Raw genomic sequence first — 20,000 nt, forward strand, 5'->3', positions numbered from 1 at the left:
GCACATCCCAGGATGTCAGTATTATACAGTACCTGCCTCCACATACCCCATAGAGGAGTTTTTATCTGCGTGGAGGTGGAAGATGATGTTGATGAGAACTTGTGGCCAAATGCAAGAGAGAGAGCAGACTACAGTAGAACATCACTGTAATGTACTATAATGAACAACTACACATGTTACAGTAATGTGTAGAATGTATTTTATTTTTATCATCATTTTGGCCCTGGAGTTTTTCCCCCTCTTTTTTCACCTTTTGGTTAGAATTTTCAATTTCTATATTCATATAAAAAAATTAAATTTTGATTGATTTCTGATTCCTTCGTGTTCCGAATGCTTTCAATAAAGTGAGATTGTGTTACAGTTTTCTATACGAGGAACTGATTTATGTGGAAAATCATTGAAACTTTAAAAAAGAAAAGTCCATCGATTATGTAATGCTTCCTGTTGTCAGTGTTTTTTTAGGTCGGTGTGTTGTGAATGAAATGTGTGTTTTCTGAATGAGAATTGTTGCCAGTGTGTGTTGGTCTGAGTGAGTTTTGTAGGTGAGATGAACTGTTTTGCACATGTTCATGCTGGTAATGCAGACTGTGTGAAGTGTTCTGAAAATGTGGTTTCGGTATTGAACAATGCTTGTTAGCAACTGGAAAAAACTGTAAGTATTTCAAGAACATTCCTCGAGTGTCATCATGTTCTGTATAAATACACACTTACCTGGAGACTGAGGCATGTGTTTTAAACCTCCTTGAACACTGACCCAGGAAGTCTAATCTGTGTAGTGATGACACACTGTACCATATTCACATACACCGTTCTCAAATGTTTGACGGTTGTGTTATTCCCTACATAATCCCTAGGTTCATTCAGTAGGTGGCACCACATAGGAGACCTCACCTTTGAAAAGCTTCAGCAAACACATTACAGTATGTATCTCACATCATCTAATGTGGTGGTGGAGCTACAACTGGGTGTGTTATCTTTCTGACTTTCCCATGCAGTCATGTCCCAGCTTGGTGCTTGTGAAGGATCAAAAACTCAAATGACGCATGCCCTGCACAATAAGTACAGAATCCCACAAAAAAACATCTTTGTATGTGTGTTTAGGTGGGTGGGGGTGGTGTGGGTGGGGGTGGTGTGGTATGTTGTTGCTTTACGGTCTGGGTGTATAGTTGTGTGTGTTGGGTGTGGTGTGGTATGCAGTCGTTTTAGGGTCTGTGAGTGTGTGTCTAGGTGTGGTTTGGTATGTGTGCAAGCTAGGGTCTCTGCATTAATTTATGTACCTCTGTTATTCCCTATAAAGGTTTCGCCTCACTCAGGGGAGCAACAGCCCCTGCCGCTTCGATGTGAAAAAAGTGGGGCAAGATCACATCTTTACTCAGGTAAATCATGCTAAAGTAATTAAGTTTCAAAAAATAAACCTTGCACTGTTTTATACATCTGTTTGATAACCTCCATATAATATTGTATGTTTTATCAAGCAGCAGTTAAACCTCTTTAACTCCAGCTTTCACCCATCAGGTTGAGGTCAGGACTCTGAGCAGGACACTCGAGATCTTCCACACCAACCTTAACCTCCACGTCATAAAGCTCAGTTTGTGTTGTTTATATCAGAGGGCGGGGCTTAGCCTTGTGCTAGCCCATTTTACAAGCATCACATCAAACAATCAAACGTTCTCTTCTGTGACAATAAAGAGTAAACTCAGATTGCAAATCAAAGTTGAATTTTATTTTTATATTACTATAATCACATTATAAAAGGCACATCGTGGTGATTAAAACAGATTTATAAACACATTCCTGAGATGATTTCTTGATTGAGAGACTGCTCACAGCCGGATTAACAACACATACAGATAAAGTGTAGAAAGCTCGTCACTCTGCGGCTTGTCGAATCGCACAATAATTATTTGCGAGCGCTGTCGTAATTAGCAGCAAACCAATCACACGTCTCCTTCATTGCTGAGGAAAAGCAAACATGTGTAAGTTCAGAATCAACGTGTGTGTGTGTGTGTGTGTGTGTGTGTGTGTGTGTGTGTGTGTGTGTGTGTGTGTGTGTGTGTGTGTGTGTTTACCTTCATGGAATGGAGTGAAGGTAAAATTAGGGAGGTAGCGTCTCAGTTTAGCATTACTCGCTGTTTTCTTCAGCTGACCATCAGATTTGCTTGTGTCGTACTGAACACATCAGATAAAGGATAAAGTCTGTGTTTCACTGTACTGAAACCACACACACACACACACGCACACACGCACACACGCACACACGCAAATATACATACACACATACACATGCAAAAACACTCAAATACCTTTTATTAAATCTGATAGCATATCTTTATTTTTCTTTGCTTAATTATCCTGAGTGATAAATCATGGCATCTAGTCCCTGAATGCCTGGTTTTTCTCAACTGTAATAATACTTGCTTTTGAAACACTTTAATAAACAGAAGATACACTGAATCCAGTCAAAATAATAATAAAATAATAGTGTGTAAGAATCTCTACAATGTTCAATACACATTCCACAATTACCACACACACACACACACACACACACACACACACACACACACACACACACACACGAGTGAAGGATACAATCACAGGTCCTGTGAAGCCAAAAGCTTCCACAATCGCATCAACTGCTTCTTTAATGGTCATCTCTTCCTCCTCCCCAACTGCAAACAGAACAGTGTGTGTGTGTGTGTGTGTGTGTGTGTGTGTGTGTGTGTGTGTGTGTGTGTGTGTGTGTGTGTGTGTGTGTGTGTGTGTGTGTGTGTGTGTGTGTGTGTTAATGAGGAAGCAAACAAAGTAGGATCTCTGTATTGCACAAGCCAAGATTTTAACAGAAACATTGAAAACACACTTTTAAAACACGTACAAATAGTTAAATAGATAAAATAGTAAAAAAAAGTATAAAATGAATTAATAAATTAGTAAATAAAAATAAACTAATTAAAGTCTCTTGACAAAATATGATTACCAACAAAAACAAAAATCATAAAATAGGAGCTATTTAAAATAAAACAAATAAATAAATGCAAAATGTATTATTATTTATTTTTATTAAAGAAAAAAATACTTAAAATAGTCACATTAACTTGTATAAGACCAAAAAGGTAAAAACCTTTAATCTTTTTAAGTAAACAGAAATAAATTTAAATGTAAGCATTAATTTAATTTACTGACACACATTAAAACTGATTAAATCTTTTGAGCACATTTACAATAACTATTTTACATTTTAAATAAAATTTTATATATATACGAATGTGTAATTCATTTTGACTCTTTATTAAGTTACAGGAACTCTTTACTCTTTATAGGTGAGTGATGAGTGAACAATAATAAATTGTTATTTTAAAAAAAAAACTTTCATGAAGTAACTTTAACACTGAATAAATATTTGTTGTAACGATCCTAAAGAAGAAGCTCCCTAAAAACATTCATGCAAGTCTTCCTAGTAATGTCATGTGACCAGTGTGAGTTAGTGTGTGTCTTATCGATGAAGTGTGAGTACCTGAGAGAATGATGGGCTGGATTTCCTCGTATTCTCTCAGCACCCAAACACAAAGACGAGCCAAATCTACAGAGAAGATGAATTGACGTTGTCCTCGACCAGAACCCCAAACCTCCAGGGCTTTTCCGTCCCCTAAAGCACACACAAGTATTTCACAACAGTTTCTGCACTACTGGATTAACTGCCCCAGCTCGAGCATGACAGACAGTCTACCTATAGAAGGAGGGAAGGGTGTTCATTGTGAAGATCAGATAATGACACACAGATGTCACCAGACTCTCTTTTCTTGTACGACGTCTCACCCCCTGCAGTATGTGTTCTAGAAATATGTGTTAATGATGCTAATGCTAGCCTTTGTGCAGCACTTCCTGGATGTTGACCCAATATCCTCCTCATCTGTGTTCAAGACCCAAGAGTTCTCCCATCTGACCATGAAGAACAACCTCAGTGACCAGGATGATCTGGTAACACTTGATGAGTAGAATTAAATTCTAAATAACTACAAAATGTGTGTGTGTGTGTGTGTGTGTGTGTGTGTGTGTGTGTGTGTGTGTGTGTGTGTGTGACACTTATTCTCACTCTTTGCCAGGTAAGTCTTATGGATGAGTGCAGGAACAACGTGAGCGTCCTCGATGTTGAAGTTGTCACATGGGCCAAAAATGTTTGTAGGAATGACAGCTGTGTATCGCCGTCCATGCTGCTGAAAACAGGCTCTACACACACACACACACACACACACACACACACACACACACACACACACACACACACACACACACACACACACACACACACACAGCTATTTCACTGCCAGCAAATAAATCTTGAGAGCCGTTTCAAACTTGTAACATGAAAGACATTTTTCTGTCTGAGCGACGAATTTGCTCGTGTGATCTTACAATTTTCAGAAAAAACTACATCACACAACAAAACTACGAAGAACAAACTCCTCTTGTGAAATCTTAGCTGTGTCAGAAAGCGTAACACGATCCTTCTGACTGATAAAAACACGGACACTGGAGACTCTTTAGAGGAAGTTTAAGTAAACAATCTTCTCCTCACACACTCTTTTTTTAATGGTGAGACGTGACAAACCTGTTGTATACGTCAACCATCCTCTTGGCGTGAGCATAACCCGAGTTGGACTCATGAGGAGGACCGTTATGGATCTATGAACAAGATGAATATTTGACAGTTTACATCTTTGTTTTAGTGTTTCAGAGAATTTTAGACTTGTACCTGCTGCTGTAGTCATAAAGACTCAACCCAGGATTCACTGTGAGCTCATTAAGGATGATAGGCTTTTAGGCTGTATGTGTGTGTGTGTGTGTGTACCATAGTCTCATCAATTGGATATGTGGTTTTATCCGGAAAGATGCACGTGGACAAACACGAGACGACTTTCACCACGTTAAACTCATGAGCCATTTGCAGCACGTTATCGTTGATGGCCAGGTTCTTCCTCTTAAAAAGAAAGTACAAACGTTCTGGATCAACAAATTAGAAGCACAATTGTGTGTGTGTGTGTGTGTGTGTGTGTGTGTGTGTGTGTGTGTGTGTGTGTGTGTGTGTGTGTGTGTGTGTGTGTGAGTGAGTGAGTGTGTGTATGTAAGTGAGTGAGTGTGTGTGTATGTGTGTGTGTGTGTGTGTGTGTGTGTAAGTGAGTGAGTGAGAGTGTGTGTGTGTACAGTAAGTGAGTGAGTGTGTGTGTGTGTGTGTGTGTGTGTGTGTGTGTGTGTGTGTGTGTGTGTGTGTGTGTGTGTGTGTGTGTGTGTGTGTGTGTGTGTGTGTGTTTGTGTGTCTGTGTGTCTGTGTGTGTGTGTAAGTGAGTGTGTGTGTGTAAGTAAGTGTGTGTGTGTGTGTGTGTGTGTGTGTGTGTGTGATATATTACCAGGAAATCTAGGTTCTGTCTCAAGTGCATGAAGAGCCCGCCCACTACAGCTGCGAGGTGAATAACGTGTGTTGGCTGATGTTTCTCATAGATGGCCCTCGTCTCAGCTGTGCTTCTGTAAAAAAGTGCAGTTTTTATTTTGAATGTAGCAAATAGAATGAGTTTCCATCACAGGGCTGCTTGATTCTGATTGGTCGGAAAGGTTCATTTCAACGCATTTGTTCTAATATGTTACTGCTTTGGTGAGTTGAGCATTGATGTTCAGTATTGAATTGATTTGGGATGTCACAGTCCACAGCTGAAGTCAGAGGCTCACATATAGCTAAGTCTTGTTTTTTTTTTATTATTTTGCCGTCTTAATTTAAAAGTGAAACTTTTATTGTGGTATTTGTCTGCAGTGTTTTACTATCTACAAAGCTTTAGTGATGTTATGAGTTTGATCTCTGTACCAATGTGATTTTGGAGAGGTGTGAATTGTTACTCTAGATACAGAAACCCAACAGTGACCAGACTAACAGGCTTGTGTTGATATAATAACTCCTGTCTTTATTAAAAACGATTAAAAATGTCTAATAAGTGGAATTTGGTGGAATGGAATGTCAGTGTAACGGAAATAACGATTAAGCTGACAATATAAAACCACTGTCTATAAAATTTGAGATTCACATGATGTTATTGTGTTAAAAGCTTAGTTTTGGAACTCACGTCAGATCTGCATCTTTAGAGCCGATGAATATCCACTCCTCTCCTTCTTTCGCTCCTCCTTCCTGCTTCACCACACGCTCTATCGCTTTCCCCACCAGACCCCTGCCTCCCGTCACCAGCACCCGCATCGGTCTCTTCTCATTCTCCATCTGATGAACAGAGGAAGAGAATTTTTTTTAAATTCAGCATCAAGTCTGTCCTGGCACTTGTCTTTGTGGTGGAATGTAAATTTTATGCAAGGCGAGGGAGCAGGTTTGTGCAACGCCCCACTAGTGTTTAAAAGCCATGGATCCTAATTGGTAATAAGACTGACGATCTCTAACAGTCAGAGATAACCCTATAAACCTAGAGTATTTTCCAACATCCTTACACTCAGTGAAGGATCCTGACATTGAAAAATGAACTACACTTCTTTGTCTTTTCAGGAGCTTAAACACCAGATGTACATGACGGTGACCAGATCAGGAAAGACCAGAAAGGACACCAAGCATCCTGAGCATCTAGAGACCCTTAACGATGGGATTGTCAAGGATTGAACAAGGATTGTCAAGACACTTAAGCATAGCATGGAGCATGATCAAAAATAATACCATCATCACTATCATCATCACTGATCTTATAGCAAAGATACCATTCTTTGCTAGAAAGCTGAAGGTAATATATGACATTTTAATCTATTGATTTATTTTCTAATCATTGTTTTGGTACAGTGTCTCTCTGGTACAGAACAGAACCAATTATGGGAAGAGCCGCTTCTTTCTTATCTCTCTTCACTTCTTCTCTGTGCAAAAGAGAAAACTGTGGAAATCTGAAGTTATGCATCTAAATATCAGAACATATTTAAAGACCAAGTAATTTGCCTTTTGCAATTATTCGTGTACAACGGGTTAAAAAGTTCAGTTATGTGACATGACATGACTTGGATGTATCTTGGTCTGTCAGAATGTTACCAATATCCATATTTTACATTATTTAAGCTGTGAGTATATAAGCACACCGGCTTATCTATAATTCATGATCGTTTCATACTTGTGGGACACAATGAAACACACATCCTTATTTTGAACAAGGACTCATATATTATTATTATTATTATTATTATTATTATTATTATTATTATTATTATTATTATTATTATTATGCACATATCAGGTTAAAAATAAATACATACATAAATAAGTTATATATTTTGTTTATATTCATTCATTCATATTCTACCGCTTATCCGAACTACCTCGGGTCACGGATTTTGTTTAAATAATTAACATAATATGTAATTGTCACTTCACAAAATATATAATTTATTTCTGTATTTATTTATTTTTTAACTTAATATGCGTATAATAATAATACTAATAATAATACTAATACTACTACTACTACTACTACTACTACTACTACTACTACTACTACTAATAATAATAATAATGTTTACGTGCCGACCCGTACAATTATGTGACGCGGCTTTTAGACGCTTAGCGGTAATAAAGCAGGTAAAGCAGGTAAAGGGTCCGCGAGCTCCTACATTTAGAATTTAATAATAATAATAATAATAATAATAACATTATTATTATTATTATTATTATTATTATTATTATTATTATTATTATTATTATTATTAATACTACTATTACTACTTCTAAAGTAATACTGTTGCTAAATAAAAAATCTAATTTGACCATTTAATAATCGAATAAAAAAAATAATTCTTATTATTGATTCACGTTTTAACTAGTATGTTGACTTAGTAAGTAAGTATGTCGGTATTATAAAAAACAAATGCTTTAAAACTTTACAGTGGAATTATTTCATTTCTGTTGTGAATCTAGATTAGGTCATTGAACTGATGCGAATTATTTCTTTTTTCATCATTTTGTTAAATGTAATATACTACTACTACTACTATTACTACTACTACTACTACTACTACTACTACTACTACTACTACTACTACTAATAATAATAATAATAATAATAATAATAATACTTTTTATGTGCCGACCTGTACAATTGTGTGGCGCGGCTTTTAGACGCTTAGCGGTAATAAAGCAGGTAAAGTGTCCGCGAGCTCCTACATTTGGAATATAATAATAATAATAATAATAATAATAATAATAATAATAATAATAATAATAATAATAATAATAATATTGCTATTATTATTATTATTATTGTTGTTTTTATTATTAATACTACTATTACTACTTCTAAAGTAATACTGTTGCTAAATTAAAAATCTAATTTGACCATTTAATAATCTGAATAAAAAAATAATTATTATTATTGATTTAAGTTTTAACTAGTATTTATACTTAGTAAGTAAGTATGTCGGTATTATAAAAAAACAAATGCTTTAAAACTTTACGGTGGAATGAATTCATTTCTGTTGTGACTGAACTAATGCGAATTATGCCTTTTATTTCAGCATTAAGATGAAGTTTTATATATATATACGTGTGTGTATTTCATTATTTTGTTAAATGTAATATAATAATAATAATAATAATAATAATAATAATAATAATAATAATAATAATAATAATAATAATAATAAATACGTTTCTTGAAGGATGTTTTTAGTAAATGTATTTTTAATAGACTTAATTCTTTATGGCGTCTCCTTAAACGATTTAAAAAAGCACAAAACTTGAAAATATAAAAGCGTGTAACTTGTAAACTCATCGATATTCATGTTAATTATTATTTTGCAGTAAAGTTGTGGAGCAGGTCGCAGAGGCTAAAAGCCATTTAAAGGTTGATTAATGTTGCATTGGAGAAGATCTGCTGATTCACCGCAGAAACTCACCCGTCTTTAACAGCACGCTCATTAAAATATAATGAAATAAATTCAATACAAATATGCATTTCAATAACATCCATTTATGAGAGGTTTAAGGGTTACCTTTTTATGGAAATGTTTAAAAATGATCTCCAGGTGTGTCAGATGTTATCTTCTATCCCGTCGTGGTAATATTTAATTATCCACAATGACTTTTCAGCGGAAAAGATCACCTGCTGTAAAGAAACCTTATCCGTCCCTATCACTGGTTACCTGTGTGATGCAAAGCATGTGTGCACGTGACTCTAACGAACCGGATTCTACTGAACGAATCTGGAGATGATAATTGTTTTCTATTACTGCTGTGTCTAACTTGTCTCGCATTGTTCACACAACAGCCAACAGGAAGAAATTGTTCTTACACACACCCCCAGGTAGTGGCACGATGTGTGCTAATGGTACAGGCGGGTGGTGGGGTGTGTGTGGGTGGGGGTGGGATTGGGGAGGGGTGGTTGGGGGAGGGGGTATCGGGGGGGGGGGTGGTTGGGGAGGGGTTGGTCGGGGGAGGGGGTCGGTGGGGGTGGGGTGGAGGGTGTTGTAGTGTCGAGCATTTTCTGGCCAAGAATGCAGAATACTTGCTGAAAATCTGACTGTTTCTATTGTGTATAGTGCATTTTGTGTTTTCAGTGTTTGTCTCTCACCAACCAAGAATCTGATACAGCAGGGTGAGGATTCATCTCTCTCTCTTTCTCTCATTCTCTCTGTCTGTCTCTCTCTCTTTCTGCCTCTCTCTCTCTCTCTCTCTCTCTCTCTCTCTCTCTCTCTCTCTCTCTCTCTCTCTCTCTCTCTCTCTCTCTCTCTCTGTGTGTGTGTGTGTGTGTAGTCGGCACAATCCTTTACTCTCTTTGCTTTTACAAACCTGACGTGTAAGCATGGGTTTAAACTGTTACCGACTGTCGCGTGCACCGTAGAGGCGCCTCAGCAGTAGCTAAGCTAATTGGTGGGAAGAGCATTGTCTCTGCTGCCCGCATGAACAAGACTGTGGTGATGTTTGTGGATGAGATTCACAAAGTTGAGCTTGTGGTTGCTAAAGTGGTTGTAATTAAAGACACGCTAGTCAAAAAATTTTTCACAACTTCTGGAGTGTTGAAGTGTTTTGGGTGGTCAGGAATGACACGTGATCAGGAACTGTCCTGGGAAAGAGGTTGAAGGTAATCAGGAGACAGAAATACTGAAACAAAAAGACAATCAAGACCATGAAGAGAGCAGTGTACAGACAAAAAGCCAGGAAGAAATAAAACAGCGAAACAGTAACACAGAAGGTCAAGAAGAAGAAGAGAAAACAACTGAGCCAGAAACAGAACAGATGGAGACGAAAAGTTAATGACAATTCAGAACAAAACACAGAGGCTGTCAAAAATCTGTTGCTACAGACAAAGAAATAATATGAAAGGAGTTAAAGTAGACCAGCACTTCCCTGACAGACAAAGCTTTGTGGACTCGCCACAACCATAATAAAGGACAAAAATAAAAGCTTCACACACCATGAAGTCTTTCGTTTAAAAAAGTTACAAGAACAAGAACAAGTAACCAGAACAAGACAAGATCTGCTGTGTGACGACGAAGAAAGTGCATAACCCACTACTCTGTAGCATAATGCTAGTCTTTTTCTATCTTATACTTTTAGTTATGACTGATTTAGAAATTACTTGTTTAAATATACGGGGAGGAAGGGATGTTAAAAAACGAACAGATCTCTATGAATTAATGAGACTGAAGCATATAGATGTAAAGTTTGTACAGGAAACTCATAGCAACAAAGAAAATGAGTGTGACTCTGATTCGAGTGTGAAAATGAGTGTGACTCTGATTCGAGTGTGAAAATGAGTGTGACTCTGATTCGAAAGAGTATCTGCACACAAAATGACTCACATTACGAATGTATTTAAATGGTTTTATTTTTGTGGTTTTAATGCTCCACATGTTTTATCTGCATATGCAGATGATATTATGGTTTTAGTACAAAACCAAAATTGAATTAAGGTTTTAAAAAAGTCATTTCTGATTTTAGTCAAGTTTCCTCGTCGAGAATCAACTGGAAAAAAAAGCAAAGCTATTGCAGTAGGTTATTGGACCTTCGGTTTACCAAAACTAACAAGAGGACTGAAGTGGCCAAAATAATTCCGATACTTATGGATTTATTTAAATGACAAAAAGAAAAACTGGGAAGGAGTAGTAGGAAAAATAGAAGGTAAACTAAAAAAATGGGAATGGCTAAAACCAAATATGTCGCTAAGGGAGAGGGTGCCGGTGGCCAACAATCTAGTAGCCTCAACACTGTAGCATCGCCTAGCTTGCCTAGAGCCCCCTACAGGCCTTGTTGAAAGAATTCAAACAGGACTAGTCAACTTTGTATGGGAAAAATTACACTGGGTTCCTCAGAGTGTTCTCTTCCTCCCTAAGGAAGAGGGAGGGCGGGGCCTAGTGGACATTCGGAGCAGAGTCGTAAATGTTTCTAACATGTCTAATTTTTACAAAAATGTTTTCAAAGCATGGACTCTTTTGTAGCATGGATCCCAAGACCTTTAGTGGATGGAGGACACCTAGACATTAAAGACACTTCTGTCCCAAAAATTCATAACCTTGAGGAGACTAGTGGACGCTGCAGGACCAGATGTCAAAGACACGAGAGAGGTGGCCAAGGAACATGGGCTACGATCACTGTGACACACTGAAATCAACATCAACAAATGGATTAGCAAGTTGTCAAAAGAGGAACTGCTTTTATTAAAGGAATACCACGAAGGAACTGAAACATCGGATAAAGGCGACCCTTTTCCTGAACTGGAACTTTTACCAAAGCTTGATGGTTTTAATGGTTTGTACCTTGATGCAGACAAAGGACATGTTTTACCAATCTATGAAGCAAATGGAAAAGAAATTTACAAATGTTGTGTAAAAACTGTAAATAAAAGAAAGCTGGATGGAAGGAAAGACACGGTGTGGAGGGACAAGCTGGGGTTTTAGATGACACTAAGCCAGCATGGAGAGTGCAGGTGATTTACAGTGGGGAATTTTACATGGAGCTGTGGGGGTCAATTTTTTAATCTCTAAGTTAAATCCAGATCTTTTAAAGACTTGTCCCTTCTGTACAGAAACAGAAACTGTTTTTCTTTTCTTTTTTTTTTTAATGCAAAAGACTTAACCCGCTGTTTGAGCTGCTGAAAACACTTTTTTAATGGAGCTGAGTATAAAATAAAATAAAAGCAGAAATGGGAACTGATTAATTTTATTGTCGGAGAAGCAAAAATGGCCATTTACATGAGCCGGAAAAATAAAATAGAGAAGAAAGGATTTGAGTCAAAATAGATTTGCATTTTTTTAAAGGAATGAATGATTTGAGCTAATTTTTAACACCCTTTTACACTAAAAACAATAAACATGCTGGTTTTTAACATTGTAATGTAACTTATAGTTTATTTAATCTCTCTCTGTCTCTCTCCCTCTTTCTCTCGGTGTGCATATGTGTGTGTGTGTGTGTGTGTGTGTGTGTGTGTGTGTGTGTGTGTGTGTGTGTGTGTGTGTGTGTGTGTGTGTTGTGTGTGTATGTTTAGTGTGAGCATTTTCTTGTTCTTCTAGTTTCAGTCACTAAACTTCTATACACAGGCAGAATCCATACCTTCTTCACGCTTTTTTTTTATCTTTACTGGTCAATCTTGTAATAAAAACCTCCTTTATGAAGAGAAAGAGCAATAACATCAAACTGCCCCCTTTTAAAACTTCTATATTTTCTATAAACTAAATATTTGTTCAACATCATTTTAATCAGTAGTTTAAAAACAAGAAATGAAAAAAACAAAACAATGAATGATTTCTGACTTTAGACTGGTCTAGATTGTGATGTCTCAACACAAAGATAAAACAAAACACAAAGCCGTCTCTGTCTCAGGGTTTTATCCATGTGTGAGGTAAATGTAAATGGAATGTAAATGCTGCAGGTGAAAAAAAGGGAACTGAAAAGAAAATTCATACCTGCACATGTTCATCACATTCTTTCTTTCATTGTTTACATTCTGACATAGGGTTAGCAGTGTAAACATGAAACCTTCCTGTGCAACCCACTGTACTCCCCCACTTCACTCCCCCACTTCACTCCCCCTGCACTCCCCCACTTCACTCCCCCTGCACTCCCCCACTTCACTCACCCTGCACTCCCCCACTTCACACACCCTGCACTTCCCCACTTCACACACCCTGCACTCCCCCACTTCACCCACCCACTTCACTCACCCTGTACTCCCCCACTGTACTCCCCCACTTCACTCCCCCACTTCTCGCCCACTTCACTCCCCCACTTCACTCCCCCTGCACTCCCCCACTTCACTCACCCTGCACTCCCCCACTTCACACACCCTGCACTCCCCCACTGCACTCACCCTGCACTCCCCCACTTCACCCACCCACTTCACTCACCCTGCACTCCCCCACTTCATTCCCCCATTGCATTCACCCTGAACTCCCCTACTTCACTCACCCTGCCCTCACCCACTGCACTCCCCCACTTCACCCACCCACTGCATTCACCTACTGTGCTCTTTTCTTGCGCTTACACTGCTATTACCGATAAGTCTCTAAAAGCCGCGCACTAAAATATTCGTGCATCTCATCAACCTTGCTTTCAGGAAGACACGCTGGTTAACAGCTGCGTAAAACCCATGGAGCAAAATCATGATGAAAGAAAACAAACGTATCAAACCTCCTGTAAATCATCCACACTCTCAGTCCAGAGTTTTTATATATCTGTGTGATGTGATGTGAAGTTTGCGCATGGTTTCTACAGACTCATGGGACACTCACCACACTTTATACTGTTCTGTAAAGCTGCTTTAAGACAATGTCAGTTGTTAAAGGCGCTACTAGGATAAATTAATTGAAACTAAAATAGAACCGATGAATCAATTCGATCGAATAATCGGATTCCCATGAATCGGATTAGTAGATTTTGGTCTGCACTTCGCAGTCCAGGAATGTAGTTTTGAATGTGCGTGCGTGTGTGTGTGTGTGTGTGTGTGTGTGTGTGTGTGTGTGTGTGTGTGTGTGTGTGTGTGTGTGTGTGTGTGTGAGCGCGTGTGTGTGAACTCTGCTCACGTTTTTTTCTCTTAACGCTTAGTCTTTGTCTATTAACCCTCTGGAGTCTGAGGGTGTTTTGGGCAACTTGAGAGATTTTGACATGCTCTTAGATTTGGTTCTTTTTAGTTACTTTCAAATATATTATTGACAAAAGACTTATTACACTGTATTCAGCACAAACTGGGCTACCATAATATGTAAACAACTTATATATGTGTGTTTGTATTTTTGGCAAAATAAGGTTTATGCGTGGTTTTTGAAAAAGCAAAAAAAAAACAAAAAAACAAAAACAAACAAAAAAAACAAACAAACAAACAAACAAAAAAAAAACCCACTGAAATAAGGCAACAGATCTTGTAATGTAGTTTTTTTTTGTAATCATGTGAAAATCATCCAAAAAATGACCCATTGTAGCTTTTTAGCAGTTTTGGTTCCTTTTCACACCACACCGATCGTTCTGTTCCGCACCAGTTGAAACAACCAAAATGCAGTCATGTGATAACATCCACATCACTCATTGGCCACACGTCTTTGAGCTATTTCCTAAACTGCTTCTCGATTGGTCAGAATAAACGAGCGGGAAATTTCAACGAAACTCCGGAAGTAAACAAAAAGAGGAAAATACAGCATACAGTACACCATGGAGACACGCTGCAATTATGTTCATGGTTGTAATCTACTACATCGCTTGTATACAGCATTCTATGCAAAGTCTTAATTTTCAGAATGAAGTGCGGATGCGGCTTGAAAAGATCATTTTAATGCACTGCTAACGGCGAAGACGCATCGCAAGACACTTCAGGAGGCGGCGAGCATTACTTTAGCGAAACTGTGACATGCTCTTCTTCCGAAAATATCGCCAACGACCCACTACGGCAGCTGGTTTAGTCCAAAATGCACAATACTTTTTGCAGTCAGGTCTATTCGATCTCGGACCGTGTTCTCACCACAAACGAACCGTACCAGAGTTCGTTTGAAAGCGTACCGAGACCACCTCTTCAAGCAGGTCTCGGTACGCTTGTTTGGTCCGCTTTTGGTGCGCACCAGAGTTCGATTGCTGCATTCTCACCTGCCCAAACGAACCACACCGAATGAGCGATCGAACTCTGGCACGATTCAACCGAACTAAACAAGGCAGGTGTGAAAGCACCCTTAAATGTTTAAAGTTCAGTGTCTTGCTTACACGTTAAAGAATACTTGAAGAATTTTTGTCTTTTTTTTCCAGGCAATTAATACTGAATTTTGTAAATTGTAAAGTGCTGCTCAACACTAATGCTACTCTGCTCAGTTAATTGGGTAAACAAACACAATTCATACAAACTTTTATGATTTTATTCACTGCATCAGGGGCATAGCCATCATTTAAAAAGTGTGTGTGTGTGTGGGGGGCAGACGAAATGTCTAGTGTTATCTTTTTGTTTTTTCAGTTAACCCTTGTGTAAATGACAGGCTTTATTTTTAATCATGATTTTTTTAATCATGCTTTAAGTGCGTCATGATTATATATGATTATAAAACAGAAAGAAAGAAAGAAAGAAAGAAATAGAACAGCTTTCCACTGGGACAGTACCCTTAAAATGACATCTTTAATGTCACTATTCGTCGTCCTCGTCTCTGTCGTGTACATACAGTGACACATAGTGTACTTGATATTATGTAGAATTGGCAGAGTTAACCATGCTGTAAAATCTCAGTTCAACATTATCTTTATTCTTATTTGAAGGGTTTTGATAACACACTTGTTAAAACAAAAGACGTTATAAAAGAGTTTATACAACGTTTGTCAAAGCAGCTATTTTTCCTTTAATCCTTTCAATTACAACTTGCTAATTATTCAACAAGAGCAACAGGCAGTTACTAAACATTGTGCAACACAATTCGGACACCATATGTCAACTTACACTGCTTGACATTTTTATAAAAAAGCATGAAGCGTTTTTTGCCGCTTTGAGCTCATCGTAACCGAATGCTGGACCACGGGTGCAAATCGAGTTACAGTACTGGGAGCGCGTGATGATGACATGACAAGTGATTGCTACAATCACTCTACATTGTTCTATTAAAACCTCAACATGTGGTGAACACAATTCTCCACTAAAAAAGTGAGGAGGACGAATTTACTTTTTATAAAAAAGTGTCCCCCGCGTAATCTATGCCCCTGCACTGCATCGTGAGAAACAGGCCTGCTGCCGTATTGGCAATGGCAAGACACAAAGTCAATAGAAGTGTTGCATTCAAACTTGTCATGTGGCACTCCATAGATTTATCACACCAGAGAAACAAATGAGGAGGCAGGAGTGATGACAAACCCCTCTGGTGGTTGCTCCACTGATCGGCAAGTTTTCCGAGAAGATCAGGTGGAACAAGGTACTTAGCCCATACCTTCAGATAGAATCTGTCATGTGTGACTGCATCGTGAGAAACAGGCCGAGAAAAACAGACAGGGGTGTAACCTGCTGCTGTATTGTCAATGGCAAGATACAAAGTCAAAAAGAGGTTTTGTTAAGATCTTTTCAATCCTGTCATGTGGCACTCCATAGATTTATCACACCAGAGAAACAAATGACGTATCATGAGTGATGACAAACCCCTCTGTTGGTTGTTCCAGTGATCGGCAAGTTTTCCGACAAAATCAGGTGGTAAAAGGTACTTAGCCAATACCTTCAGACAGCATCAGTCATGTGTGACGGCTTGTGTATAAAAGTGGTGTATAAAACAGTGAAAAAAATGTACAGATCATAGATAACCTACACAGACAGATAATTAAGTAATATTTAAAAAAAGAAAGAAAGAAAGAAAGAAACCAACTTTGCCTCATGCTTCTCTTTATTAGCTATTTCTATCATTTATTTATATGTTAATAATTTTATACCAACACAATCATTTTATAATATATTTTATTCAACATATTTTATCACGTTTTTGTTTTATGTATTAAATCACATCTTTGTACTAGACACATGGAAAGAATTATGTAAAAGAAGAAAATGCTTTAAACCATAAGCACAGAGAAAATAAATATTTGGGTTGTGTCCTGATCTCCACAACATTTGTACATTCTCTAATTAATGTCTCACTTTCCCTAGTTTAATTCGACTTAATGGGTATTGATTAAACATTGTTTAGAAACACGCAAACCAGCAAAACCCTGTACAAAGATTGTAATATTGTGGTTTGTTTCATATGTCAAATGAAGTCAGAGTGTCAAAGTAAAGACTTTTAGTTTCATTCAAATCTTGAATCTCAAATATTCCAGGTCTTGAACTTGTCTTTCAGAGAAAACCTAGAAAAGTTTGGCTTGTGGAAAAACAAGCTTGTACACAGAAAACAAAACACTGCATAGGAACATAATAGGTGGAGTTAAAAGGTATCCATCACTGCCATGAGATCAAATGTCACCCAAAATACTAGTTTTGACCTTGTGAGGACATTTGTCTTGTCAGGACATTTTTGTAAGCAGCTTTTGTGTGAAAAGAAAAAAAACAACACACAACTGGTTACGGTTGTGAATAGATTCAGGTGTTACTTATCTGTATAAATATGTATCTCAATAGAAGGTCCTCATAAGTATTGAATATACGCTCCTGAATAAAATCAGAACATTTTGCGCTGGTGGACTGTAACCAGGCTGTAAGAACTGCTTCAAAACTTAAAAAAAGAAACAGGAGCAAGAGACCAAGCCTAAAAGTTTGACTCCTAACTCTAAGGTTGTGGGTTCGAGTCTCGGGCTGGCCATGACTGAGGTGCCCTTGAGCAAGGCACTGAACCTTGCTCATTCTCCCCCCAAACCCAACCCCACCCACCCAACTGCTCCCCAGGCGCCGCAGCATAAATGGCTGCCCACCACTCCGTGTGTGCACTTTGCACAGAACAAATTTTGAGTATGGGTCACCGTACTTAGCCGTATGTCACGTCACTTTCAAAATAGAGTGTATGCAATTTACTGAAAACTGCATTTAAACTCACAAAGACTGTTCATCCGCTTATCAAAAGTTAGATAGCTTAAAAAGTTCAAATTGTGAATTTTTAAAAATTTCGGCCCATATAAATAAACATTTCATGTGCTGGTCATTTTCAACATTAAAGATCATATAGAAAGTAGAAAACGTTACGTAAGGACAAAACCATGAAACAGTGTTTACTGTAACCATGAGTGATCAGGGATTTAACAGAACCGCTCTTATCATAAAAATCAGCAATCTAATCATGCAAAAGATGAAAATAATCCCAGACAGATTTGCTGTGCTGTAGCAGGAGAGTATAACGAATATATAGAAGTATATGGATATATATATACTGTACATATTATAGATAACCTACAGAGACAGATTGATAAATAAATAAATAAATAAATAAATAAATAAATAAATAAATAAATAAATAAAAACCTTTGCTTCATGCTCTTTTTTATCATTTATATATGTTAATAGGTTTATGGCAATAAAATATATTTTATCTTGAATTTTTGTTTTTATGTATTAAATCACATTTTTGTATTATACTTTACACATTTAATAATAATAATATTAATAATAATAATAATAATAATGTAAAAGAGGAAAATGTTTTAAACCATAATCACTTTTCTACAAACCAGAGGAAATAAATATTTAGATTTTGTCCTCATCTCAACTACATCTGTACATTTGCAGTTAAAGATTTAATGTACCGTGTTTCTTTGAGTTATGTCTCAATTTTAAAGTTTAATTCTGACTTCTTGTTGAACGAAATAAACATTGTTTAAAAACACAGAAACCAACAAAATTTGGTAGAAAGCTTGTGATTAGAATAGCGCGTGGAAACGGGTACAACAGGTGGACTGGAGAACCCTCTGGAGTCTGATTTGCCGCCGGCGACCAAACGTGCTTTTTTTTTTCAGATGCCGGCAAGAACATGATCAAACATGTCAAAGTAATACACCATTTAAATCTGTAAAGGGTCTAGTTTAATTTGTGTATGCTCACTATAGAAACAAAACGTTGTATTTTTTAAAATGTTTAAAATAATCAGGGTGTCTGCATGATCTAAGAGTTAAGCAAGAATCAATTAAACGATCTTCCTGACTGGGACAATGTTGGAAATCAAACGCAGTAACGCTTATAACCAGCAGATGGCAGTCGTAATTACGTTTTGGAAAACACTACTACATGCTTATGAGGATTTTCTATTGAGATCATTATTTATACAGATAACTAACGGCGGAATCTAATTAAAACCTCACAAAATTGTCAGAAATTACTAGAATTTAAGGGAACATTTGGTAGAGACGTTTTTTTAAGGCTAGTTTTCCTACTATCATTAACTAGGTTTGCTATGTACTATTAAAAGAATCCCACCCCACACAATGTAAAAAAGTGGGATGTTTTTTTTAAAACCTTCCAATAGAAATAGCTCTGCGTATCGCAGACACACTACCGGTACTTATACTTTGCTTGATGCTTTATACTTGATGGTCAGTCACAGAATGTGTATCAGGTCAATCTATAAACATTAAGGCACTTAACCATCAATCTAATATAAATCACTCTAGACAAATGTCTGATAAATGTTTCTAGAGCGAGTGTAGGGCAGTGTGACTTCTGTCCCAATGGTTATAAGTACTGTATCTTTATAACAGAACAATCCAGTGCATGAAATCCTACCCATAATGCACTGTGATGACGAATATATTTCTCCATTAGCATAGCATTGTTCAGTACAGAGTCATAAAGCTGTCAGGTTTCATTTCTGAAAATTAGACATGGTTGTTAAATGATTATTCACGGCTGATTAAAAAAATGAATCGCAGCAACAAAGCTAATACTGTATTAGGTCAAATATAATTCTGCTTCATTCCGGACTCCTTTTTAACCCACAGCTTATCTGTTTAGTGAGACTAAAGTGTGGTTTAACCTTTCCTTGGATCTAATGAGCTGTGAGCACAAAGCCATAGATCAGTGAGATGAGTGTATGATATTCAGATCACATCAGGAGCTTTAATG

The 20,000-nt window shown here is 37.4% G+C and overlaps 1 protein-coding gene and 2 long non-coding RNA genes across 5 annotated transcripts in view; 2 read left to right on the top strand and 1 right to left on the bottom strand.

Moving 5' to 3' along the window:
• The window catches only part of LOC113638265, a 24,033-nt gene extending 22,320 nt beyond the window's left edge, over positions 1-1,713 (top strand). For all 3 annotated transcript variants that reach the window (XR_007138454.1, XR_007138455.1, XR_007138456.1), the window contains 2 exons: positions 1,298-1,376; positions 1,516-1,713. This is a non-coding gene — a long non-coding RNA (uncharacterized LOC113638265). The remainder of the gene's footprint in view (positions 1-1,297; positions 1,377-1,515) is intronic.
• On the bottom strand, positions 1,702-9,337 carry LOC113638260 (GDP-L-fucose synthase-like). The gene is made up of 10 exons (XM_027139282.2): positions 9,013-9,337; positions 6,111-6,259; positions 5,406-5,520; positions 4,850-4,978; positions 4,610-4,683; positions 4,094-4,227; positions 3,515-3,646; positions 2,593-2,672; positions 2,070-2,169; positions 1,702-1,956 (listed from the first exon to the last, which is right to left on the bottom strand). The coding sequence occupies exons 2-10, from the start codon at positions 6,257-6,259 to the stop codon at positions 1,901-1,903; spliced, it is 969 nt and encodes a 322-aa protein (XP_026995083.2). The 5' UTR covers positions 9,013-9,337; the 3' UTR covers positions 1,702-1,900.
• On the top strand, positions 6,268-12,344 carry LOC125139408. The gene is made up of 2 exons (XR_007138457.1): positions 6,268-6,764; positions 11,441-12,344. It is a non-coding gene; the product is annotated as an uncharacterized LOC125139408 (long non-coding RNA).
• Positions 12,345-20,000: the final 7,656 nt, after the last annotated feature.

This window comes from Tachysurus fulvidraco, chromosome 18 (assembly GCF_022655615.1).
Source record: "Tachysurus fulvidraco isolate hzauxx_2018 chromosome 18, HZAU_PFXX_2.0, whole genome shotgun sequence".
Classification (NCBI taxonomy): Eukaryota; Metazoa; Chordata; class Actinopteri; order Siluriformes; family Bagridae; genus Tachysurus; species Tachysurus fulvidraco.

Bases quoted from the DNA above. Each gene is read 5' to 3' on its own strand.
- LOC113638260 (XM_027139282.2), bottom strand. From the start codon at position 6,259: ATGGAGAATGAGAAGAGACCGATGCGGGTGCTGGTGACGGGAGGCAGG. The intron at 5,521-6,110 runs GTGAGTTCCAAA...ACTTTTTTACAG, and splicing joins TCTAAAGATGCAGATCTGAC to AAGCACAGCTGAGACGAGGG. The intron at 3,647-4,093 runs GTGAGAATAAGT...TGTGTGCTTTAG, and splicing joins TAAGACTTACCTGGCAAAGA to GGGACGGAAAAGCCCTGGAG.